General features: G+C 37.6%; 1 protein-coding gene and 1 non-coding gene across 7 annotated transcripts in view; one reads left to right on the top strand and one right to left on the bottom strand.

Annotated features, from left to right (window-relative positions):
* Positions 1–26,827, bottom strand: part of SSX2IP (SSX family member 2 interacting protein) — a 42,637-nt gene that overhangs the window by 8,596 nt on the left and 7,214 nt on the right. For 4 of the 6 annotated variants that reach the window (XM_086717425.1, XM_086717422.1, XM_086717423.1 and 1 more), the window contains exons 2-9: positions 14,181–14,312; positions 12,867–13,036; positions 12,191–12,403; positions 9,808–9,918; positions 7,813–7,948; positions 5,923–5,998; positions 5,663–5,852; positions 1,961–2,111 (exon numbers count right to left, since the gene is read on the bottom strand). In XM_086717425.1, coding sequence (XP_086573551.1) covers positions 1,961–2,111; positions 5,663–5,852; positions 5,923–5,998; positions 7,813–7,948; positions 9,808–9,918; positions 12,191–12,403; positions 12,867–13,036; positions 14,181–14,223 — 1,090 coding nt within the window. In that variant the 5' untranslated portion in view covers positions 14,224–14,312. Of the gene's footprint in view, positions 1–1,960; positions 2,112–5,662; positions 5,853–5,922; positions 5,999–7,812; positions 7,949–9,807; positions 9,919–12,190; positions 12,447–12,866; positions 13,037–14,180; positions 14,313–26,827 lie in introns of those variants that run through there. The other 2 variants (XM_086717426.1, XM_025912702.2) reach the window with 2 other exon arrangements.
* Positions 15,141–15,247, top strand: LOC112849028 (U6 spliceosomal RNA). The gene has a single exon (XR_003222479.1). It is a non-coding gene; the product is annotated as a U6 spliceosomal RNA (small nuclear RNA).

Here is a 26,827-nt window from a genome sequence, read left to right on the forward strand (position 1 = left end):
CAGGTTTTCTAAAAGGTACCTATTCCCTTTGCCCTCTAAAAATTTCATAAGCTATAATAATAAAATTAAATTTATGGTATTTTACCACCATGAAAAAATTTAAAAAGCAAAGCAACTATAAAGGATTCAGGACAACTACAAATTCATACTATTTTTTGGACTCAAATGATATCTTTACTAGTTCTACTATGAACATTTAATTTGTAATCTGTATTTATTCAAGATTATGTCCTAATTAAAAATGGACAACCTATATTCACAGAGGAGAAAAATAATTAACAAATTCATAAACTACTTTCAACACTTCTTCAAAGATCAATGCAGCACTACAAATCTTGCTCTCCAGTATTAAATTCAACAAATAAAAAGTCCAAATATACTTGCTATTTACTAATAGACTGGGACTGAAATCAACAAAATCTCATGTAAATTAATTTTGGTACAGAATTTTGTTGATTAGTCTTTACTACTAAAGACAACTGGCAGTGAGCTTATGACTTCTGACATTTAGAATAAATTTTCTTTCAACAGACTTCATTTACTGAGCAGAAACCTTAATTTTCTTGATTTAGAAGCATGCAAACTTCAAAAAATATAAAATGTGAAGAATACATTCATCAGGGGCGTCTGGGTGGCTCAGTCGGTTAAGCGTCCGACTTCGGCTCAGGTCATGATCTTACGGTCCGTGGGTTCGAGCCCCGCGTCGGGCTCTGTGCTGACAGCTCAGAGCCTGGAGCCTGTTTCAGATCCTGCGTCTCCCTCTTTCTCTGACCCTCCCCTGTTCATGCTCTCTCTCTCTGTCTCAAAAATAAATAAATGTTAAAAAAAAAATTAAAAAAAATAAATTTATTAAAAAAAAAAGAATACATTCATCAATGTAAATTTATACTATCTACGGTGACAGAAAATGGTGTCTAAAATAATACATACACTCTTAAGTGAAAAAAAGTGTAGAAAGAATACCTAGTATTCGGTTTTTGTTTTTCATATACATATATATATTTTTTCATGTGTTTGTTTGCTTGCTTATTTATTTATTTATTTATTTATTTATTTATTTATTTATTTATTTATTTATTTATTTAAAGAGGGAGAGCACAAGAGAAGCCCAACACAAGGGCTTGATCCCACAATCCTGGGATCATGACCTAAGTCGAAATCAAGAGTTGGACGCTCAAATGACTGAACCACCCAGGTGTCCTGTTTTTTATATATTTTTAATTTTTTTTTTTTTTTTTTTTTTTTTTCAACGTTTATTTATTTTGGGGACAGAGAGAGACAGAGCATGAACGGGGGAGGGGCAGAGAGAGAGGGAGACACAGAATCGGAAACAGGCTCCAGGCTCCGAGCCATCAGCCCAGAGCCCGACGCGGGGCTCGAACTCACGGACCGCGAGATCGTGACCTGGGTGAAGTCGGACGCTTAACCGACTGCGCCACCCAGGCGCCCCTATATATTTTTAAATAAATTTTGTAAGTGCCTACAGAAAAATCAAGAAAGATACGCACCAAACTGTTGAGTGTTAGCTATAGGGAACAGAAACCTGAATATTCTACTTCATATACTTCCTAATTGATACTTTAAACCTCTATTATATTGAAAATAATTTAAAAATAAATTATAGGAACCTAGAAGTATGCAAGTATCTAGAAATAATAAGCAACAGGTTTATATTTATACCACATCATGATTAATAATTCTTCATTTCCAAGATTTAGTAAGACACTCAGTTCACTTCATTCAACTGTATACTGCACTCAGAGAAAGATTCACTCTGAAGGCAAAGTATTTTCTCAGTGGGGTTCAAACCTCACCTCTAGAAGTAGATAGAAGCTTGATTATCAAACTACCAAAATGAGTTCGAGTACTTCACAGCTGAGCCCATAACGTGGCTTTCTAAGTGACTGAAATTAAGAGCTGAGTGTCAACTCACTTTGCATGCACTGAGGCAGTAAGTTACCTTGGTTATCAAGCTTTTCTACATGACTTTTCAAAATTCTCCACTGTTTTCTGATGCTGTTGGTAAGCTGCTCTCTCACAGTTTCACAGGAAAGGTCCCACATACTCTCCCTACTCAGTTCCCCAGCATCTTCCTCAGCATCAGAGATAACCTACAAGTGAGAGAGGTGAAAGGGAAAGACCAGTATCTTAAAATGGCTCTAGATACTCAGGCAGTAGTAATTATCAGAGATCCTTATCAAAATCATTTCTGCACCATATCTTAAGCATATGTGACCTAACATTTAAGATAGAAATTGTCCAATTCAAGTCTCTTCAAATGTGAATTTGAATCTAGTGATGAGAGTCAAGGAGCTGTGTGAGGAAGTTATTCATTACCTGTCCAGTGCTGTGTTAGATGCTCTCATATGTTAATTAACCCTCAAATCATGTTATAATGTGGGAAAAATGAGGCTTTCAGAAGTAGACACACTGCCCGATATCACACAGCCAAGAGGCAGAATGGAGATCTGAAGTTAGATCAACTTATCTCCAGTCCTAGGCTGTTTAAATCAATAAACCAGTGAAGTTATCTAAAAAGTAACTGTGAATCCTATTTTTTCATATAATTTTTAAAAAATAAAACCAGAGATTATTTTCCTTTTTACTCTACCAGCACATTAATCATAGGAAAATATAGCAACCACGGACATATGATCACACAGAATCAAAGCAAGATAAAGAACATAGGAAAACAGTATTAAAATATATCAAAATAATCTATAGCTACATAAACAATAATATATATTAGACAATAATAATATGTATATAATGTGCAGGTATATATACATATATATATATGCAGGTATATATATGTCTGCATAACAATCTGCATGGTCCTATTTTATTATTAACATCCAAGAAAGTGGACAGAGATCTACTTTACTAAACTGAACAGTAAATATCTTGCTGGGGGAAAAAAAGAAAAAACATAGAAGATGAGAAGAAATGCTGGTTAGGCTGTTCCTGCATGCAGATGCAGCAGGAATGAGCGAGTGACTCAGTGTGGAGAGCTGTATCAATAGTGTGAGGTCAGCAATGGCTGCCAAAGTCAAGGTCTCCCAGGGGAAGCAGGTTGGGGAAGGGCCCAGCGTGGAGCTCACTATGACTCTGCTTCTTGCCAATCAATCCTCTGGAGCTACTTGCCAGTAATTCTTCCAAGAAGCTATACCTTCTATGTGTTAAAGCATACCAGAATACTATAAATCCATTACTTAAAACATTAATAATAATAATTGCTTTACACTCCCCAGACTAAATTAAATGCTAAAACCACAAAATGAAAACAAAAAGTTACCTTGAATCTTGGGCATATATTTTGGCTACAATTAAGTAAGAAAATAACTAATAAGTGAAACCTGAAGGCTACCTAGGCATTCTAAGGTTATACCTTACTCCCTTACTAAAATGCTCCAAAATCCTTAAAAGGACTGATTTAAATTATAAGAGAAAAAAGATCTAGAAAAACAGACCTTTTAAAACCAAGAAATATACTTAATTAAGGGTACTTCTCCAAACTTAAACATTTGCATTATTAAGAATTACACAGGATACTAACCCACTGGATGAGTAGCGGTGAGGAGAGGGAAATTTAAATATCTGAGGAAGGTCTCCTTGATTAACTACTTACTCTTGCTGACTGAAAGCTGGTACTGTTTGTAAAGGTTGGGCCAAAACCTGAAGAAACTACAGGAGTAACAGAAACTATGCTAGCTCTGGGAAGGCATTTGTGGATTTTCACAACGAACCAAAAAGTGATAGACTTTGAGAGAAAAGGCTAACTCAATATAAAGGTCAAGAAGGTCCCAAACTGGAGAGTTTATTTTTCTAAAAAATTTTTTTTAACGTTTATTTATTTTTGAGACAGAGAGACAGAGCATGAACGGGGGAGGGTCAGAGAGAGAGGGAGACACAGAATCTGAAACAGGCTCCAGGCTCTGAGCTGTCAGCACAGAGCTTGACGCGGGGCTCGAACTCACGGACCGAGAGATCATGCCCTGAGCCGAAGTCGGCCGCTTAACCGACTGAGCCACCCAGGGGCCCCAAACTGGAGAGTTTAAAAAGAACATCTAGGTAATGATTTTTTTTTTTTTTCTGAGAGAGAGAGAGACAGAGAGAACGCATGTGTGCAAGTGAGCGAGGGGCAGAGAGAGAGAGAGCATCCCAGGAGGGGCAGAAAAGAGAGAGAGAGAATCAAGGCTCGAATTTATGAACTGTGAGATCATGACCTGACTCAGATAATGATTTTTTTAAAAAAGAAAGAAAATAAGAGGTAGAAGAGGGTAGACTTATCAGCAGGACTGATCTGTGACACCACAAAGTAAACAGTCCAGAAATGTAGGTTTAAAAACAAGTTCTGATGGACTTGCTGACAATTAGCATTTTCCATCAACATTGCTATTTTCAGATTTTAGTCACTTGGTTGAATCCGGAATTTAAACATGGAAAGCAATTAAGTTAAAAGAAGTTTTCACCATGATGTGACTTGTTCTTTCAGACCTCTGCACGTATCATTCATTCCCCTTGCATCACATGCTTTCTACTCCCAAAACATACACCTACTTATTTTTAAGAACCACCTCAAATTCACTTGCTCTCTGATGCCTTCCTTGACTGCCTCACTTGCTTTGTTCTGCACACTGCACCACCCTGTTATAGCTCTTAACAAGTGTAACAGTTACTTTTCTACATGCCCCTTCTCCCCAGAAGAGCTTCTAAAGAATGCAATGGACTGAATGTGTTCTCTCAAATCTGTGTTGAAATCCTAACACCCAATGTGTGGGTATGCGGAGGTGGGGCCTCTGGGAAGTGATTAGGCCATGAAAAGTAGAGCCCTCGCGAATGGGAGGAGTGCCCCTACAAAGGGATTCTGGTGAGCAATCCTCCTGTTTCTGGGCACGTGAGGGTACAAGGAGTCAGCAATCTACAACCTGGAAGACCTCTCTCACAGACACTGGCCCTATGGGCACCTAGATTTTGAACTTCCCGGCTCCAGAACTGTAAAAAATAAATTTCTGTTGTTTTTAACCACCCAGTCCATGGTAGTTTGTTATAACAGCCCCAACTAAGACAAAGGAAAAAGTCAAAGTCCTTTTAGCCTTTTCTTTCCAGGGACCAGACAGCAAATTTATGGACTGAATGATTAGCTGGTTCCCAAAGTTAATGAATGTTTCACTCTCTGGAAAGCAAAGCATGCTTAAATATGTAACACCTAAACTAAACTATTTAGAGGATATTCAGCACAGTACTTAAAAACATGAACTCTGGGGTAAGGCAGACTTGGATTTAAATCCTGATTTTGTCCTGTGTGATACTAGGTTAATTAGACTAAGGTGCCTCAGTTTCCTCAGCTATAAAATGGGGGATAATTATAATATGAAAAGCATCAAATTATAAGAATGAAACGAGACAATGCTCATAAAGAGCTTAACACAGTGTTTTGGGCACAGATCAAGTCCTTGGAAAATCATCTTCCTCATTTCCCAGGGCATGTCTAGAAACATATCGGACAATTTTTTGGGTTGTCACAGTGATTGGGGGTAGTACAGCAGTGAGTGTCCTGTCCAAAACATCAGTAATGTCCCCCACTGGGAATACCTATCTAATGTTTTAATTGTTCGACTTAGCAATCCAAAACTGTATTAGAGAGGAAAGAGCCACTTACAGTTCCTGTACTATCATCTGCTCTTTCTCTAGGTTTCTGCTTTTGGGGAGAAAGAAGAGAAATCATTTCCTTTTTCATTTGCTGAAGAACCTTCTTAAGTTCAGCATTTTCCATTAGGATTTGTTTCTGACGATATTCATAATCATTCAAGAGAATTTTATACATTTCATCTTCATTCCTGAGAAAGAAACTGTCAGCATGAAAATGCAGTTATAGAAAGAAAAGTCTGATGAAATGTATCAATTTAAATTGGAACTTACCTGGCCTCAGTTTTACCCGTCCTCCAGGAGCCTCTTTTTCCATCAGCTCTCCCCACATAATTTAAAACTTCCATAGCTACAAACATGAACATGCAAAACAAAACCAATTCTTAACATACATATGTTTAAGTGTATAAAACCCTAACACACTATACACATACTGGAGACCTAAGTCAACCTGGTGCAGATCAGGATTTGGGCTCAGAAAGTCCAGGATTTCAAGTTCCAGTTCTCCATTACTGATAAACACTGAGATCTTGACAAGTTATTTACCTGCTAAGCCTGTTTCTTCATCAATACAGTGGGAATAATGAAAATATATACCAAAGAGTTGTTGTGAAGAGTAAAAGATGTTGTTAAAACACTTAAAAGTACTTGATAAATATATTATCATTGTTAATTTTATCTTCGGGGTTGGCAAACTATGGCCTGCAGGCCAGATGCCTGATTTTTGAAATAAAGTTTTATTACAACACAGCCACACCGTTTGTTTATATACTCTTACACCACAAGTGCAGGGATGAATAGCTGTGACAAAAGGCCACAGACTCCACAAACTTGAACACATTTACTATTAGAATCTTTATAGAATAAGTCTGCCAAGCCCTGCGTTGTCATCATCATCAAAGGAGCCAAAGCCCCTGACAGTATTAATTTCTCTTCTATCCTAGGGGGAGACGGAAGCAGTTGGCATAAGAAGGAAAGAAGATGACAATAAGTTACTGTAGTTTTAGCTTGATAAAATCATTATGAAAATACCACTTCCAGGTAGGTTTGGACTAGGAGACAGCCAGATTCCCACCAAATAAGAGCTCTGTTACCAGAGTTAAATCTTCAATAAACTTCTCTAATTAGTACACTTCATACTTCCAGCATTTCATCTTGCTCTTTATTTAATTCACGGATGAACATGAGGTTAACCAGTGAAGTTTAAGTTTGATTACCTAAAGATTTCCCACCTTGTCTTAATAGCTTACCCCACTTCCGATTTTCAGTAATGTTTAAAATAAGATAGCTGAATAACTGAGTCAATAGTGAGCTGCCTGCTGACAGTGGACATGGCCCACCATGTGACAGCTTGGGACATCTGCTCATCAGCTGTTGTGTCAGCAAGTCCAACTGAGCTCCGTTTCCGAAACCACGGTTTAGGGTATTACTGTAGCGTGCAGGTTAGAGGACAACCTGCAGCCCACGTGGGAACCACTCTTCGATAAATCAATGCACACATTTCCTGTTCTGCATCTCACCAGGCCAGTAAAACCTTGCGTGTAGCTCGACTTTTGTGTGCATGGTTCTACTTTGTAATCTATGTCATGTACCTGAAATTATGCTTGGATGACGTAAGCTGTAAATTAACTTTCGTAAGAGTAACACTACAAAGAAAAAAAAAAAAAAAACGTAGGCACAAACAAAAGCATAATGTCCACAGTCCCTTCTTTAGACCAGCTGCTTCAAAAATGCACAGCTACATTTAAAGGAAATGACATAGATGATTTGATGTGAAGAATAATCTTGCGAAGTTATTTCTAAAATCACATACTTTTTTTGATACTCAGAAACTCATCTTGCCTTTTCATATTATCAGTTCTTTGCTATAGAAGATTAGAATATCCTCTGGCTTAGTTTTTTCCCTATGGAACCACAACTGCCATATTAAAAAAATATGTAATTCTTATATGCAACTAAGGAAGCAAAGCAAAATTATTTACTTTTCACTAACGAGTTGTCTCAATTTCTAGTTTATGTGGATATATACCGTCTAGAGACATTTTATGCATAAAGCATAAAAATAACACTTCATGGGTTGTTGTGCTCCATCTATTCACATTTCTTTCTTAGCATATTAGCTTATGCATTTACTTTGCTCTATCTCAGCCAGTTGTTTCTTACCTATTTTTTTATCCTTCTTGTTCATAACAAGTTGATGCAGACGCTCCTTTAATTTATTATATTCACGTTCTTTTCTCTTCATATCATGATTATATTGAGTAGCTCTACTTGCAATGATATTTTGTAATTTTTGTACCTGAAAAAAGCATTTTCCATCAAATGAGTCCCTTTATGATTGACAATCCCCCAGTTAAAATTTATAAATTCAAAAGAGAATAGAAGTCCTAGCATTCACCGCCTCATAAAATAGTTTACTCTAGGATTATTCTTTCTTCTCAATAACCACTGGAAATCAGTTTGAAAAGTATCATTAAGTGAACCACAAAGTTTTTATTGTTTAATTCTGAAACTTCCAGAACTCCTAACTTTCGAAATTATCTTTTTCTACCCTTTTTACTCTACATTTAGAGTCTGATCATTTAGAAGCCAGAAACTCTTACAGAAGTATTAAAGTGATCAGAGCTTCATCTGAAACAAGAATCAATTGATCATTTGTAGTGACTTCCTTACATTACTTACTTGAACCACTTTATTCCCTATAAATCTGTGACAAATTAGCCATAGCACATCACAGCATGTAAACAGGTTTATTTTTTTGTTTTGTTTTTAAACAGGTTCATTTATCTGATCACAAACAGTTCTCAAATTAGAGTAAGCCCAAATAGCAGACAGAATCCAGTTCAAATATTTGCTGAGTACCCACGATATGCCATGCCCTACTGTTCAATGTTTAGATCTACTATGGTTTCTCAGCCAACCCTTGATAGAAAGCATGTTCTATTCTATAATAACATTTTTAATCTCCGGTGAAGATGATCACGTTTAACTCAATCCTTATTAAAGACTAACTACATTCAAACCACTTAAGTGTAATCAGCACATCAAGTCAACATTTTTCTGGGAAATAACTCAAGATAAACTCAAATAAACTCAAATCTTGCAGTTTAACTAAGATATTTCATTATCCACTAACGGACTATATTACCAGTCAAATATGATAAAATCTGTCTAAATCACTATAAGGTCATTAAAGAAATACACTCCCTTAGAAGTCCTTAATTATAGTTTAAAAAAACATACACAACACTGAAAATATTGGATTTTTACAGTTATCAAGTGGTCAGGGATCAAAAACTGCAGAGCAGTAAGAACATAATGGTTTCTTCATATATAAATTAAAAAATAACTTCAAATGCATGAACTCTATAGATCTAAATACTAAGTAACCACTATAGTAGAAGTGAGATTATAATTATGGTATCATTAGCAATCAGAAATAAGATTTTTAAATGTGAATTCCTTTTTTTTTTAAAACCAATAACTCTTGGGGCGCCGGGGTGGCTCAGTCGGTTAGGCGTCCGACTTCAGCTCAGGTCACGATCTCGCGGATCTCGTGGTCCGTGAGTTCGAGCCCCGCGTCGGGCTCTGGGCTGATGGCTCAGAGGGGCCTGCTTCCAATTCTGTGTCTCCCTCTCTCTCTGCCCCTCCCCCGTTCATGCTCTGTCTCTCTCTGTCTCAAAAATAAATAAAAAAAAACGTTAAAAAAAAATTAAAAAAACAAAAAAACAACAACTCTTGTGTCCATTTAGTCAAGTAACTGCTTGACTGTATGAATAATGGATTTAAGATAAAGAAGAGGGATGCCAGATATTAAACAGAGATATAGCAGAGAATAAAAGATCTGCATTGAAAGCACCCCTGCCCCTCGGAAAAAATATCAATGCATTTGAGTCCAGGCAGACATTACAGGACACTGGCTGTCACAAGCTATGGACCACTACACTAAACCAAATGAATCCTCTTGGAGCAGGGATGACACAGAGAGTTCCTGACCTCAGTTAAATATGCTGCAGTGGTGTAGAAAGAGGTCCACCATACCAATTTGACAAAGGATGAATTAATGATTCTTGTTTTAAGGTAGCCATTATGGTCACCTCAAATCAAAGAAGAAAAAAAAAATCACTCAAACTTTGTCTTCAATAACTGACAACTCACTTCATCTTTTTCATTTTTCAGTAGCTGATGCAAATTCCGGTTCTTGCACTGTAACTGTCTGTCTCTTTCCTGAAGCCCAATCATTTCTCTCCTGGAGGTTTCCAGTTGTTCCTAAAACATCCACATGCAATCCTGATTAAAATTAACACAGGACTCAGAGCAAATGAATTTTTAGAAGAACAGTATAAACAATGTACACATACTAGGGTTCGTTAGCTAAAACTGCAGTTCAATGGCACACAAAATGTTTAGTTAAAACAATTATTCTCAAACAATACTATAAAGTTATAAATTTATTTAAATTCCAAAATGTTGTATGTATCTGACAAAAGAGTTTCAAAGTGGATCCCTTGAAAGGCTCTTCACTTATTCAAGTGATGCTGCCACTGGACACTTTTAAAATTTCCTTTTAGTACTTTGTAACATGGCTACAGCACACTCTTTGAGAAAGAACCAAAGTGATTTGGAGCTAAGTCTAAAGAAGATGGGTGACCAAGCAAGCAGCAACCCTTCAGGTCAAAAAAAGTGAGGCTCAGCACAATACTAGTTCTCCCTTGCAAGTGGGAACCTCTGAAGATTTTCTCCAGAGAGGAACGGAAGCATTGCTGGAATCAGTATGGGATAAGATGCTCACTTTGAATTCATTCCACACATTCCGTGAGGAAATGTGCCAGGTTCTGCATGAGACCATTGGAATATTTTTAAAAGCCTCTTATCCTTATAAAATAGAAAACCCACTCAACTTATGGCATAAGTGATCATAAATGACAACTTGCACAATCTCTTTAACAATGGATCTCAAGATGATTTAGGAATTTATAAAATTTAGGAATACAACTTGGATAACTAAGGCTGTCAGAATTTTTGGCACCTTCTTCTCTGGAGTGCTGAAAGCTTCCTATCATGCCAGACCATTTGGAATGGCTGAACTTAAAGGCACTGGGCCAGTTGACATGTCCCACAAATGTCAAATCAGATTCACTCTGAGTAATTATCAGTGCTTTACCTGAACTCACTATCATCCCTGCAAATCTGTACACCCCCCTGCTATATCACTTAATTCAGTAAATCATACCATCATCCTCTGTAAAGTTGACAGAGACCTGGCTGGTATCTTAATTCATGACTCTCTTTACTCCCCAAATTCAATTTTTCATAGAATTCTACCCATTTTACCTCCTAAGTTTGCTTAATATCTCCCTTTTACCATCTCCACTGGCAAAACCTTTCTGGCCTTAGCAGCTGCTAAGGCCTGCTAACAGCTGTCCTTTCCACCATGCCTTCTAGGCTCCCTACTTCCACCCCAAACACAAATCTACACTTCTCCCATAATTTCTCCACCCTACTGCCAGACTGGTATCTCTACATGATGCCCACGATGCTTCTCTTGCTTACGTTCCTTGGTGCCTCCAGGTTTCTGCACAATGCACTCACATCATCTGACGCCTGGGTCCCAGCCTCACCTATCCGTCTTCATCATAATCATATAGTTCAGCTCCTACAGGGCTACTATCTGTTTCCTAAAAGTAAAATCCTCTCTCATACCTCTATGCTTTAAACAGGTTGCACCCTCTGCCTAGAATGTCTTTTCCAAACATTAGCAAATTTCTACTTATTCCTCAAACCTGAGATCAGTGTTAAGTCTCTGTGAAGCCTCCTTTTACCTCCAAGAACAATTAATGACGCAAATAATCTTAGTTCAATGTATCGCCTTCCACTGGACTACAATCTCCTTGAGAGCAGGGACTGGGGTTCACTCCTCTGTAAACCCACTGACCCTAGCACACAAAATACTCAATAAATTCTCCTCAACAAATTGAATGAATCATATACTAGGAGAGATCAGCAACTTTTGCCACTGAACACATTTCTGTCCACAGAGAAATACCGATTTTGGCCCAGGTCAAACCCTGAATTAGAAGACTTCCTGGAAAACACTCTATACTCTGGGCTGTCCTAATAAGCGACCACTCCTTAGGGGAAAGGGTAAACAGCCCCCGGTTATCAATATCATTGCACGATTATTCACTGTCTACTTAAAAAACACTCAGCCAAGGTTATCCAGATATAAAAAGTTTTAATGCAGAATTACTGCCTTCTTAGGCTTACAACTCTGAGTCACTCTAATTCATAAGACCTTCCATAGGCCTCTCTGATTAAAATTAAAGTACTATCCACAACTCACAGCCTTTTTATAACCTGGAGGGTATACCAACTACCCCCTCCAGCCCACCACAGCTCCCCTGTCAAAATAATCTCTAGCCTGTAGGCACCGTAGGATGTACAGAGACCTAAAAATATTAAAGAAAAAACATTGTTATCATTTGGCTTAGCTTATGAGACATCTGCCTTATTGAAATACAGGTTGACATGCAATTTCTACCTTAAGTTTTGCATAGCAGTTCTGCAGATGGTCCATATCACTTCCCAGTTTCAGATTCTGTGTTTCTACATTTTCCTGAGCTAGAAGGTTCTTCCGCTGAAGTACAAGTAGCTCATTCATACAATTTAAAACAGCAACTATATTTAATTCTCTCTTTGTGTCTTTACCTTTGGATTCTTCATATAATGAAGGAAAACCGAAAGTAGTCAATTCCTGGTAGGAGAAAATGTTTTCCTCAAAGTTGGTTATCAGACAACTAAGTATAGAAACAAAAGACAGAAATATTTTCTGAGAAATCATAAAAACTACCCTGAGTTAAGAAAACTGTAAATATCCCAAAGGACAAAGAACAGAGAGAACTGGGCTCTTTTGGCCTCTGCTCTGCAATTGCCTGTATCCTGGAGCAAGGCACTCAGGTTTCTGCATCAGTAAAGTAAGGGAGAGACTCCAAGTGGAAGAGCCCCTAGGGTAATGTGCAGGCCAACCTGCTCCTGACAAAAACATTTACCATGTATCCAGACTAGATGATCACGGTGGTTCTCTGCATTTCTAGTGTGTTTAAGTCCCAGGCCGATACATAACAACATACATTAACAAGTGTTTTTCTCATAACTTCGATATGTTCTATTATATAACATGATTTATGCTATTCTTCTCACAAAACATTTTTTTTTACCTGATCAAGATATGAAACACTTTGTTCAATATTCTCCTCTGTGCAGAAGGCACTGAAAAAACTGTGCACATTTTTTGATAAAGGTATTGAAGAACATAGCACTTGCTGTGAGTATAAACTTGATGGAGACATCTTTGTTTCTGAGGTATATTGACAGATATTTTTGCTTTCTGAAAGAATAAAAGGTATTTACTTAATTTATAAAACACATGCAAAGAAAACTATCTCCGTTACCAAAGATGTTGAATTATATAAATATTTTTAAAAATTTTCAAATTCAGACAAAGCTGGTTTTTGTAAGAAAACTACACAAAATTGACCCTTGAACACTGCACTGACTTCCAACACAGCTGAAAAATCTGTATATAACTTCTGATTCACCAAAATTTAACTACTAATAGCCTACTGTTGACCAGAAGCCTTACGAATAACATAAGCAGTTAACACATATTTTGTATGTTACGTGTATTATATACTGTATTCTTCCAAAAAAGGAAACTAGAGGAAAAAAAGTGTTATTTAAAAAATCATAAGAGAAAATAAATATGCAGCATGGTACATTTATCAAAAAAAATTCTTGTATAAGTGGACCCACAAAGCTCAAATCCATGTTATTCAAGAGTCAACTGTACTTTTTTTTCAAAAAGATACAACTATCAAGTGCCCTTAGGAGGCATGTTAAGATACAATAGATTCTTGGGGCGCCTGGGTGGCGCAGTCGGTTAAGCGTCCGACTTCAGCCAGGTCACGATCTCGCGGTCCGTGAGTTCGAGCCCCGCGTCGGGCTGATGGCTCGGAGCCTGGAGCCTGTTTCCGATTCTGTGTCTCCCTCTCTCTCTGCCCCTCCCCCGTTCATGCTCTGTCTCTCTCTGTCCCAAAAATAAATAAAACGTTGAAAGAAAAAAAAAAAATTAAAAAAAAAAAAAGATACAATAGATTCTTAGTTTATACTATTTCAGATTTATAAAAATAACAGAAAGAAACCACCTATGTCAAAGTTTATATATTAAAGGAATAAATCAAAGTGTACTGAAGTAGCCAATAAACTCATTTCAAATGCATAAACGTTTCTCTCAAAAATAGTAACAATCAAACTCATCATCCGTCAAAGGCATTTAACCCCACTTAAGTATGGCACAATTCTTAGCTTTCCCAGATAATTTTTCTCAAAATAAAAATTTAGATATTTTACAATTATTTATGTCTCTCTCTAGTCACATCTTCAATATCTGTGGTAAATCATTTTACAGTTTCATTTAAAAATCCACCTTTACAATTACTGATTTAGTTTATACTTATTTTAGACTCAGGTACCTGAAGACAGATCTGGATCTGTAACAGTCATCCACTCTCCCATAGCAATCACCAGAGCCAGGATACCTGAGGAACCAGTTCAGCAGTGAAACATTCAGTCCAGCTGCTGTCACTCTTCTATGTAGGCATCTCCTTAAAAAGCAAATCATAAAATAACAGCATTTAACCAAAAAATCAATGTGTAAAAAGAAGGATTTTGCATTATTTACTCCTGCACTCCCATGGTAGAGCAGAATGATAATCTGTGTCCATGTATGCACGTGTGTGTATGTGTGTTTAAGAATCAGGAGTAAAGAGGGATGCCTGAGTGGCTCAGTTGGTTATGCATCCAACTTTGGCTCAGGTTATGATTGCACGGTTCATGAGTTCGAGCCCCGCGTCGGGCTCTGTGCTGACAGCTCAGAGCCTGGAGCTTGCTTCGGATTCTGTGTCTCCCTCTCTCTCTCTGCCCTTCCCCAATTCACACACTGTCTGCCTCTCTCTCAAAACTAAATAAACATAAAAAAAATTTTTTTTAATTAAAAAAAAGAATCAGGAATAAAGAGTTCTAGTGAAGTATTCATATTTTTTCATATACGAAGTACACAGTACATGATTTGACTCAGAATATAAATCTAGGTACAGCATTGTTGTACTAATAGATATTTCTATATTATATTCTCTAAGATAAAGTACAAAGCATTTATACAGATAAGAGAAAGAAAAACTTCTTAGATAGCATTCTCATTTTTTGTTTTTACTAACTATATTAGCAAAAAAAAAAAAAAAATTTAATTGCAATTCCCAATGGTGGCACAGATGTAGAAAAAAGCATACTCCCATACACTGCTCGCCACAAAGATCACATCAATTTATACAACTACCAGCGATTTGGCAATATGTACCAAATCTTAAAAATGAAAACACATTTTGACCTAGAAAAATTACTTGTGAAGTTTTACCCTGATAAAATAATGATTTATGCTCATTTCAACAGCACATATACAAAAATTGGAACAATACAGAGAAGATTTGCATGGCCCCCGTGCAAGGATGACACACAAATTTGTGAAACATTCCATATTTTTTATGTGGAATTTAAGAAACAAAACAGATTAACATGAGGGGAGAAAAAAGAGAGAGAGGCATAATAGGAAAAAAAGACTCTTAACTACAGAGGACAAAATGAGGGCGATGGAGGGAGGTGGGTGGGGGGATGGGCTAGATGGGTAATAGACATTAAGAAGGGCACTTCTGATGAGCACTGAGCATTGTATTTAAGTGATAATCACTGGATTCTACACCTGAAACCAATATTACACTCTACGTTAACTAACTGGAATTAAAATAAAAACCTGAAAGTAAAAGAAAAAAGATTTGTACAAGGATTCATCTACAAGTTGTTCTTGAAATCAGAAATAGCTTGTATGTTCCACAGGAGACTGGTTAAATAAATGACACATTTATACAACAGAACACCTTTAAACACAACCATGTGGAGTTAGGGTGGTTAAAAAATACATGAGAGGCCAGAAATATGTATGAATGAAGTGGACTAAGTATAAGAACCTTTCATATAACAGTTTCAGCCTACCATCATTTCCACTTTTTTATAAAGAAAAATGGAAGAAATAAATACTTCTACACCGTAAAAAAATTCACATGAAATTTTGTGAAATCTCCTAATGTTAGAAGCTAATTAGAAAATTATGCAAGTACCCTGTGGAAGGGGCAGTGGCTTGGAAGGAGGATGTGAAAGAGCCTTTTCCACAGTGATCCGAGATGGCTGCACAAGTATACACATTAGTACAATCCTTCAAGTTGTACACTAAAGATCCGTGCACTTAACTGGATGTAAGTTACACTCCAAACAACATTTTTTAATAAGCCAAATAAAAGGCCGGATCTGGATTATGAAACAAAAAATTCACAGCCCATTCTGAATATTTAAGATTATGGAAATATTCATAATGTAATACTGAAATGAGAGGAAAATTTTCATTCATTCAATATATTTTTAATTGTGCTACTGTGTGCCAGGCACCCTCTTCTAGGCACAGGGGAAGCCCTGCTCTCAAGTTTACATTCTGGGGGAGGGGGGGAGGGGTAGAAATAGATAACGAGACAATAAATTAACCTAACACAGAGTGATAAGAACTATAAAGAAAGCTAAGCACAGTAACGCGAGAGTCCTGGAGTGGGGGTATCTAGATTCATCAAGGAAGGCTGCATCGAAATGTTGACATTTAAACTGAGACGTAAATGATACACAGTCAGCCACAAGATGTTCCAGCCCAGGTAGAAGGAACGAACTTGGTAAGAATGAAAACCATAAAGAAGGCCAGTATCTCTGAAGTACACAAGGACAGATGGTAGGAAGGTAGATTTTCTCAAAGTAGCAGTGCAAAGCCATGGAAGGCATTTAGGCAGTAAATCAACAGGATCTTCTCTAGGCTTTGAAAAAGATCACCTCAGCTACTCTATCCCCTGAATATATTGCAGGTGGGCAATAATGGAGGCTGGAAGATATGAGGCTACTGCAGGAGTTCAGGCAAGAAGACACTTTTACATTACAGCTTGAACAGAAATAGACACAGGTAGATAAATTAGCGATGTGTTTTGGAGATAGAATCTTCAGGACTTGGAAGATGGGATTAAAAATACACAGAAGAGAAATCAAGGATGATTTCTAGGTCATAACAGCAGCCTATAATACATACTAATGCAAATTATGTGCTGTATTACATGTTACAATGTCACACACATACAGGTGGTTACCCAATCCGGCACCAATTTTTGCTATTTTTCTACTCATGTGCCTTAGCAAGAGCACCTTGAACTATTTTGCACTTCCCTCTGTCCTTAAATGGGTGCCTTCAGGAACAGGATAAGCAGGATAAAGGTCTGCACCAAGAAAGACAATGATTTCACTTTTTGCTTTCAGAGCTAGCAGCCATAAACAAAACAGGATCTAAGGGACAATAAACCCGTCTATACCAGCCCAGCTCTGCTTTGGTTAAGTTACTTAACCTCTCCAAGCCCTACTTTCCTCACTGGTAAAATGACATAATAATGGCTTACTTCATGATTTTCCCTGAGGATTAAGTGAGCTCAAGCACATAAAGTACTTAGCACACGACTCGGCATATGGGACACACATAATTACTATGAGTTGTCATCATCACCATCACCATCATCATCATCTGGACACAGATCTGGACTGCTTGAGATAAATGACAGGAGATTCCATAATCTATATAACAAAAGGCACTGTTGCTCTTAATGATAAAAGTTGAACACAAATCCTGAGAAAATGTGGAGGCAGATATTCTCATAAAAACACAAATTTTCAGTGGGTTAATTCTTTGTAATCATTACATAGAGGGGAGGCATCATATCAGAAGAAAATAGGCACTTTCCCAAGCCCTTCTTGTTTTTGTTTTGTTTTTTTTTTTAAATAAGACACAATACTGCCTTAAGTACCTTTTGTCTTCATACATAACAGAAAGATCAAACACCAAAATGTTTGCTATACATCCATTCTTTAAAATTGTAGTTTAAGTCAGTTATTCTTCTTCTGTGAATGTAGCTCTGTCCACTGTCTACAGGTTTAGACAGTGAATTTGTTAATTAAAATAACAAAAACAATAAGAAACAACCAACTGTGAAATATTCAGGTCTAGTTAAATGTTCACAATGAAAACCAAAACTCCACTTTGAAGCTCTACCAAAAAAAGAACTTAAACAACAGTATCTGACTTCACACAATCTAAAAGTTTCTAAGTATCCTCTTCTGTTCAATGATGCACCAAATTATACGCCAGAATGCTTGTAATAAAAGAAGTTGCCCAACCAGACTATTAATCAATATACATCCCCAAACCAAGAGACTAAGTTAAGCAAGTTATTTCTAGCTCAACCACAGCTAAATTTCAGTAAGGATACCAACTATTTTTTATAAAGATATTATAATAAATTAGTATTAACTTCAAAAGATAAAGAAAAAAGCTAACAGGAATATATCTGCTCTGCATAAACCTAACACCATCACAAGTATTTCAACTTTGAAAGCTTCAAAAGCAGCCAAGAAGGACCCCATTAAAGCCAAGTGCTGAAACACACAATGAAAAGTTCCACATAATAGATAAATCAAGTCATAGCAAATTATTACACAGTGAACCATGAGCACCCATGACAAGTCACATAAGAACAAACTTGGTTATACTAGCATTGTTATTATAGATTCACTATAGAAGGAGAAAAGGAAAAGGTCTATAGTAAATCATTTCAGATTCAAGTACACTGCAACCCCCATTTCTCTCCATATACCACTGGTTAGGGAAGCTGTCTGGATTCCAAGACAGATGAAATTCATGAATGAATTTTATGAGCAAATCTTGAAGACTGAAGAATTTAACCATCCTGTAAAAGTCCTTTCATTCATCTAAAATTGTTGAGGAATAACCCTGAAATAAATTAAAGAAAGAAAACATCTATAAAGTAATCCATAAAAATTCTTTCTCCTATCCTCTACATCAGAGAGTTTTATTCCCTCCTCGTGGGTAACATATATATAGACATCTAAAAAACTTTCTTGATTCCAAGTATTTCTCAATGTACATTCCAGTAAGTCAGTCTACATAACAAATAATCTTACTAATTTCAGCAAAACTGCAGTAATTTCTGTAAAAATGTTACCTTACTCTTTTCTGAAGAACTACTTTGGCTTCCTTAATATGTTGCCAAAGTACCAATGCCATATTTCGAGTATAAATAAGCAAGGGTACTCTAGTCTTTCCTGGGTAAAATTATTATGCAGAACTTAAGAATTGTCTAGTGGCATTTTCTAGGTTAGAATCCTAACAGAAAATTGGGAAATGGTAAGACATCTGAAATTAATTGTACCCTTTATGAAAAACGAAGACTTTAGTAAGTTTCATAAGTTTATCATTCTTCATGTCAAAGCATTTTCTTTCATATATATTTATCTATATTACAGACAGAAAACTTGGGCTCAGAGAGGCCAACAGGATTGCCTGAGGCCACATTTCTGGTTGGTTGTGAAGCCTGGACACAAATCTGTCTTCAAAACTGCTCTTTTCACTCTGTCACCAGGTAACCTTTCCACACTGTTCATGCAAACCTCTATATATAGAAAAACAAGAGTTAAATTAAAAGTAGAATAGAATAAAAAAGATTTCCATCAAATTTCTTAAAGAGAATGAATCCCATAGTTCACCTGAAATCATTCTACTCGGCATACAGTCCTTAAAAGAACATATCTACTACCTAAATTGAGGCATATGCGTAAACTTTTCTGCTATGCCATAAACAACAGCTTTTTTCCTCATTTAGAAATACTTTGCTTTCAAAAGGTTTAAAAACAATTCTCAGAAATGAATTCAGTTCTATAGAAAGTTTAACGAGGGTGGAATCACTCATCTTACCATTTTGTATTCTAGAGTAAATATTAAGACAACATCAAAACCAAAAGTTTGTAGATGTTTAGCAAAAACATTTGTAGTTCAGTTTAATTACACCCATTGTTTTTTGTTGTTGTTTTGTTTCCATCAGAAAAGTTCCTTGGCTGGTTATTGCTCTTCCTTTTATACAAAAGACTCTGGGGGTCTCAATATACAATAATCACTTGTAAAATTTGGGAGTAGGCAACCTCTAAGATAACTCCCAGTTACCCCTGCTTCCTGGTGTGCACACCTTTGGGTGCCCTTGCTCCTTGAATGTGGGCTGGATTCAGTGGCTAGCTTCTAACAAAGAGAATACACCAAGAGGTGACAAGATTTCTCTTCCATATTTGGGTTATAAAAAGGCTGTGGCTTCTGTATAGGATCATTTACCACCCACTGCCTCTTGGATCCCTCTTTCTGTCATATTGTGAGCAGAGGCCAATGTGGCAAGGAGCTGATGTCTCGATGTCTCCAGCCAATAGCCAGTGAAGACCTGAAGCCTGCCTAGACTCACAGCAATGAGGTTAGAAGTAGATCCTCCCCCAGTCAAACCTTGATGACTGCCGCCTTGGTCAACATCTTCACAGCAGCCTAGCGAGGGATCCTGAGCCAGAGGCACCCAAATTCCTGATGGACAGAGATTGGGAAATAAATGTCTGTCGTTTTAAGCTGTGAAGTTCTGGAGTCATTTGTTATGCTGCAATAGACGACTAATGCAAGTAAAAAAAAAATATGTATACATTTTGCATCTCTCCCATAATTTACATGTCTCTAGCTGAAACATAACTAAAGTGACATCATATACGCCAAGTGCAACAATCACCTTTATGACAATATCATCCAGTAGTGCAATTCATCTGTCCATATTATTATAGGCAGATGCCTCCCACGACTAGTTTATGAACGTCTACAGGAAGTTACGAACTTTCCTATAGGGTTGGGATCTTTGTATCAAACAGTGCCTGAAACAAAGCAGGTGCTCAATAAATGTTTATAAAATGAACTGCATCCCACATTCGGCCCACTCACTTCCAACCTGTGTGCTCCACCTGGGCTTTCGTCTCTCACCTAACCCCAAACTAACGCTTCTTCAAAGCCCAGAACAACCACCATCATCCCCTCCGCACAGCTCACGAAACTCTATTCTCTAGGTCCTCTGTATACTTGCTAATTTGTGTCATCATTCCTAGCTAGACTCTCACGTACTACAATTTTTACATTCCTGTATTCCCTCCACTAATCTTGACAGAACAATACTCAATAACTGATGATAAATTAACATGTTCATTCTGGGAAGCAAAGGAAAACAGCAATGGAAAAGACGTAAAAGATGTGAGTCCTTCAGAGAAAAGTATTACTCTCTTCATCCCCCAAATCTCTAACACAACTACCAACTGAAAAAGAGCTCAGCAGAAACGTAAGTAGTATCTTGATTACAAGATTTCCTTCACACAGTACAATATTTTAAGTGTTCTTTTCAAGTTCACTTGAAATTCAAGCTTGAGAAGGTGCAATTGCCTACCTAATCGGAATTCTAAAACTTCAATCAAGTGTCAGAAAATAATAGCTTTTCATTACAGGAATGTAGTAACACTCACTATACCATCTAGGCTTCTAAATATTGCACAGGATTTGTCACAAACAGCTAATTAAAGTCTTCGCTAATATCTCACAAAGTTAGAGTCACCAAATTGTCAGGTTAAGAAAATTGTTAAAACTATGTCTTTATGTATTCGTCCTATCTTACAAATTCACTCATAAAAATTAAAAATTCAGTTATCAGCATATTTTAAATAGATGTTATTACTCTCAAAAAGCAAATGTGATTACTTTAAAAACTAATACTACTATCTATATTTTTGCTCCAAAGAAGACTACAGATTTAAATTCCATTATAAATACTTCTACTACCTTACACAAAAGCACTGAGGTTTGCATATCAGTGTAGAAACACACCAAATTCAACTTAGAAAATCTATCTTTTACAAATTTAAAATCTAAAGTAACTCATCTGAGTGGCACAGTTTAAAAGTATAGAAATTTTCCACAGAAACAAATTCCTCATAACTTAAGTTTGAATAGATACTTGGATGGCTGAAACTCCAAACGTGGCATTCCCTTAACCATCCCTTCTGTTGAGTCTGTGGCTACGAGGAGGCCTGAGGGTTCGGGAGTACAGTGCCAACAGGGAAAGCCTCACAGGCCTGAGCCAGACAGACTAGGATCACATCCTGACCAAGTCTCTCCAGCTGGTTTCCTCACCTGGAAAACGGGGTAGCACTCTCTTTTTGGAGGGTGGTTGTGGGTATTTAATGACATAATAGGTGAAGAACCAAGCACAGCATAGCCAGTAGTTAAGGAACTGATTTAACAAACATGTGCCAGAGGCTGTTCTAAATGTTTTACGTATGATGTCAATTCTCACAACAATCCTGTATCATTTCCTTTTTACAGATAAGGAAATTAAGGCACAGAAAGGCTACCCACCCCCTCCCTAGACTCCAGAGCCCATTCTCTTAACCAACACATGCTGCTGCTTTAGTGGATGAAAGGCTCAGGAAGCAATACTCCTACCAATTATTAAAGGCCACCACTCATTAATCCAGATCTCCAACTGGGCAAAGACTGCACAAAGTAGTGTGAAGACACAAATTATGGTCAAATATTTCATGTATATCCTTTTGGGTTGAGGGATACAATCTTGGTGAAGCTCCAAGCCAGAATCTGCCATTAGAAAGCCACCCTCTTGGGGCGCCTGGGTGGCGCAGTCGGTTAAGCGTCCGACTTCAGCCAGGTCACGATCTCGCGGTCCGGGAGTTCGAGCCCCGCGTCGGGCTCTGGGCTGATGGCTCAGAGCCTGGAGCCTGTTTCCGATTCTGTGTCTCCCTCTCTCTCTGCCCCTCCCCCGTTCATGCTCTGTCTCTCTCTGTCCCAAAAATAAATAAACGTTGAAAAAAAAAATTAAAAAAAAAAAAAAAAAAAAGAAAGCCACCCTCTTAGTAGCTTCGGAAGCAGGGAACCACATGCTATATTTTAAACTTCTTATATACACCCTTGAACCAACTGTTGCTGCAGTATGAGTAACAGTATGGTATAATGGTTAAGAGCACAGGATCCAAAGCCAGACCACCGGGTTTCAAACCCCGGTTCCACCACCCACAAACTAAGTGGCCCTGGACAGAAATCTCTGAACTTCATTTTCCTCATTTGCAAAAGGAGAGTATAGTCTTTAGTCTCAAAAGATTATTAGATGGGTAAATAGATTTAGTTTTAAAAATTATTTAATAGCCTTATTAAAAGTTTATGCATGTGCAGGGCTTCACATAAGGTCTTGGTTACATGGTAAGTGCCCAGTAAGTACTCAATAAACGTTAGCTATCATTAGATACTTTACTAACTTGAAAAGATTTTACGATATTTTGTTAATAATAAAAAAAAAAAAGTTGCAGAACAATTATCTAACATGACCTTATTTGGTCTTTAAAAAACTCCCAAAACTATGAGTATATACAGATAGATATAAATTCTTCTCTATAAAGATAGAAATTTGTTATAACAGAAAAAAACTAGAAAACAAGAACAACCTGTGAGTAGAAAAGGGAGGGGGAAGAGCCAGACTTTATCCCTTTCATTTACACACAGATCTTATGCGTAATCGTTAGTTTTTTGTGTCTTCCAAGTTTTCTGTAAGTGAATGTGTTTTCCTTACAATGATGAAAAAAAAATCCACGTTTTTAAAAGGCAATTACAATGATAAACATCTGCAGTATCTTAACAAACAAAAGCAAGCAGCCCTGTTGGGCAAAAACCGGTGAGAAATTATACAAAAGTCCTACAGCTACTCAGATAATCAATTATGTAAGGGAAACAGAACTTTAGCAGTGGTCAGTAGTTTGTAGTTTTAGATGGCGATCTATCAGTCTGTAAAAATTTGCAATCTGTAAAAGGCTTCTATTACTACATATCCCATCATACAAATGAGCAAGCATACCATAATGACAACAAACTGGAGACAATCTAAACGTCCGTCAATAAGCAGTTAAATGCCAATACAGATAGTTTAGCCAAAAGATGGGCTACTTTGGGATTATTCAAGAAGATCTGCATGTACAGCATGAAAAAAAACCCAGTATGGATAATATCAATAGTATGATCACCATGTTTCATTAAATCAAACTATATAAATACTACCTAACTTTAGGAGAAAGGTCTAGAAAAGTTACAAACTGTTACTAACATGATAATCCTGTGGGATGAGATGGCTGGGTGTAGGGAGGGGTGGTGGACCCTACCTCCATTCACTTCTTTAATAGGACATTTTGATATAGCTGGAGTGTTTTAGAAGCATGGATTATTTTGTACTATCTTTAAAAGCAGTGGGCTCATACACAATTAATGAGATAATGTATGAGGAAGTACTCCCACCTCAATCCCAGATGGTAGCATCCCTACACTTTAGTGGAAATATCAACTTAGACAAATGAGAAGCTCTCTCCACCAATCAATTACATTTCTAGCACCTATCCCACCTATTCACACGTACAAGTGAGCAACGGTGACGCAGTCTTCACAATGATGCCCTGCTCTGTTGGAGTATATCCATGGGGATCTAGCCCATCAGGGAAGACCATCCCCCACTGCACTGCTGTGAAGAGTAAAGACAGAGTACTGGCACACCTAGCAAAAGGGACTATCCCTCTGGCTCAGTTATAATCTCAATTTGGTAGGAGAAAGAAGGGAAATAGATTGACACGGATTTATAACTATGAAGATTCTTTTCAAAAAAGAATGCTCTTACTCTATTGATCTTCTATGACTCAGCAATAAGATGTACTTCCTTGCGTCAGGAGAGCAGTTTATTAAGTTACATAAGGTATGTACTTAGAGATATTCCCCATCACCTGATACTTCATTATACACTGACTTGCACTGCTTATGTTTTTATCTGTTCTGGTCATGGCTCCCCAATCGAATTGTTAGTTTGTTTCAGGACAGTGTCACTTCAGGAAGCTGCACAGGATATTGAAACAGCACTAGACCAGGTGTCAGGGGCTAATGTTCTTGGGGCCACTTCTGTCATTCACTGAGCAACCTTGACCTAGTCATCATTTCCCTGGTTTTCAGTATCCACATCTGCAAAATGAGGAGGCTGAACTAGGTGACCTTTAAAGAATTTTGAGTCTATTAACTATGTTTTTTTACATTTCTCATGGGACCTAATATGGAGTTGAGTACAGCTATTCATATCAAAATTTCCTCTTTATAAAAATGTGCACACATGGTCTTCACAACCGTATGTTTAGCAAAAGAGCTTCTACCTAATTCTAACAAGATTAACTTTTTTTTTTTTAGGTTTATCTATTTATTTGAGAGAGAGAAAAAAGAGCGGAAGGGGAAGAGAGAGAGAATCCCAAGCAAACTTCAAACTGTCAGTGCAGAGCCTGATGTGGGGCTTGAACTCACAAACTGTGAGATCATGACCTGAGACGATACCAAGAGTCAGACAACCCACTGAGCCACCAGGTGCCCCTAACAACAATAACAATTTATTAAGGATAAACCATTAACTAGGAAAAATTTAAAGCATTTTAATATAATAACTCATTCAATCTCACAACAGCCCAAATAGTTATCTTCCCCCACCCCATTACAGATGACAAAACCGAGACCCAGAGGGTTTTCTTGCCCAAGGTCACACAGCTAGAGTGTGACAAAGCCAACATTCAAACCCAAGCAGTCCAACACATTAACTATTACACCTTACTGTCTTTATTGTAAGAGAGGAGGGAAAACACAGTATATGAGCTGCTTTTCAAACTGAACACAAACATAAATACTCACTTTTCTGCCAAGTCACCTTGAGACTACATTACAATAAGATAGTAATTATTCCAACTGAGCAACTGGGATGTGAAGTATATAAGCACAGACAAAACATTCCATGTTATAGCAATTAAAAAAAATTTTTTTAAATTTTTTTTTAATGTTTATTTTTGAGACAGAGAGAGAGAGAGAGAGAGAGAGAGAGCGAGCATGAACAGGGGAGGGTCAGAGAAAGAGGGAGACAGAATCCGAAACAGGCTCCAGGCTCTGAGCTGTCAGCACAGAGCCCGACGCGGGGCTCGAACCCACAGACCGCGAGATCATGACCTGAGCCGAAGTCGGATGCTTAACTGACTGAGCCACCCAGGCGCCCCAAAAAATTTTGTTTTTAATCTAGTGAATATAGACCCCAAATTGCCAAGCTTTCCTGGAACTGCCATTCCCTTCTGTTTGTGTTTCCAGGTCACTTTGCATTAACTTTTTTTTTTTTATATTTACCTTTGAGAAAGAGAGACAGAGCATGAGTGAGCAGGGAAGGGGCAGAGAGAGAGGGAGAGAAGTAGGCTCCAGGCTCTGAGCTGTCAGCACAGAGTCAGATGCAAGGCTCCAATCCTCGAACTGAAGTTGGATGCTTAACCAACTGAGCCACCCAGGTGCCCCCACTTTGCATTAACTTTTACAACACAGATCTCACTGTAATGAAACTTGTCTCCCACTACCTAAACTGACCTACTGGTCAAGAGGCCTGGCATTGTACTGTTTGTACTCTGCTTTGCTATGATGTATCATAAATGAGCCATGGTAGGATCCAGTAAAACATTTGCTGAATAAATGTCAATTAAGTTCAATGACATATTAGTGTGAGGTATGCTACTTTAGTATGACGACAGACAAGAACCCACATTTAAGCCATAGTGCATCTCAGAATGGCTTTCAATTCAATCTTGATCGGTGCCAGCTCATAGAAGCAGCAAGGTGATCTAGTGTACGAATCAGGAGCATGATAATTTAGGGGTGCCTGGGTGGCTCAGTCAGTTAAACGTCTGACTTCGGCTCAGGTCATGATCTCACAGTCCATGAGTTCAAGCCTCGCGTCGGGCTCTGTGCTGATATCTCAGAGCCTGGAGCCTGCTTCGGATTCTGTGTCTCCCTCTCTCTCTGCCCCTCCCCGGCTCATGCTGTCGGTCTCAAAAATAAGTAAAACATTAAAAAAAAAAAATTAAAAAAAAAAAAGAGCATGATAATTTAGAGACAGTATACCAATTTCAAATTCTTCCAGCATACATGTAGGAAAGCAACAATCAGATTCTTACAAGAGGATTGTTAAGAACAAAAGAGAAGCACTGTTTTAAAATTTATCTTACTTTGTAAGGTTGAAAG

This window comes from Puma concolor, chromosome C1, assembly GCF_028749965.1.
Source record: "Puma concolor isolate L17-30 chromosome C1, mPumCon1.1.hap2, whole genome shotgun sequence".
Taxonomy (NCBI): domain Eukaryota; kingdom Metazoa; phylum Chordata; class Mammalia; order Carnivora; family Felidae; genus Puma; species Puma concolor.